Raw genomic sequence first — 266 nt, forward strand, 5'->3', positions numbered from 1 at the left:
GTTCTGGTTAATAAGGCTGAGGAAGAGGAGGAGCACACCGCTGTGCTGCGGCTCCTGAGGGTGTTCCAGACGGGGCAGAGTCTCCTCTGTGCTCTGCAGGCAGGCGGGGGGTGGCCGCAGGTCCCGTCGCATGCCTTAATGTCTGGTGGTGGCTTTGCTCCCCTCTCCCACAGAGTCTCTCGGTGAAGTCCTGCAAGGTGTTCCGCATCTTCCGGCAGTGGGAGAGCATGAATTCCTCCTGAGCAGGCTGCTGCCGCCCGGCCGGT

General features: G+C 62.8%; 1 protein-coding gene across 1 annotated transcript in view; it reads left to right on the forward strand.

Annotated features, from left to right (window-relative positions):
- ZC3HC1 (zinc finger, C3HC-type containing 1) overlaps positions 1 to 242 on the forward strand; it is a gene marked incomplete at its 5' end in the record, with an annotated part of 7081 nt that extends 6839 nt beyond the window's left edge. Inside the window, one exon of the mRNA XM_010138991.1 lies at positions 174 to 242. Within this exon, the coding sequence (XP_010137293.1) occupies positions 174 to 242 (69 nt within the window). The remainder of the gene's footprint in view (positions 1 to 173) is intronic.
- Between the last annotated feature and the right edge of the window lie 24 nt (positions 243 to 266).

This window comes from Buceros rhinoceros, unplaced genomic scaffold (assembly GCF_000710305.1).
Source record: "Buceros rhinoceros silvestris isolate BGI_N320 unplaced genomic scaffold, ASM71030v1 scaffold35550, whole genome shotgun sequence".
Classification (NCBI taxonomy): Eukaryota; Metazoa; Chordata; class Aves; order Bucerotiformes; family Bucerotidae; genus Buceros; species Buceros rhinoceros.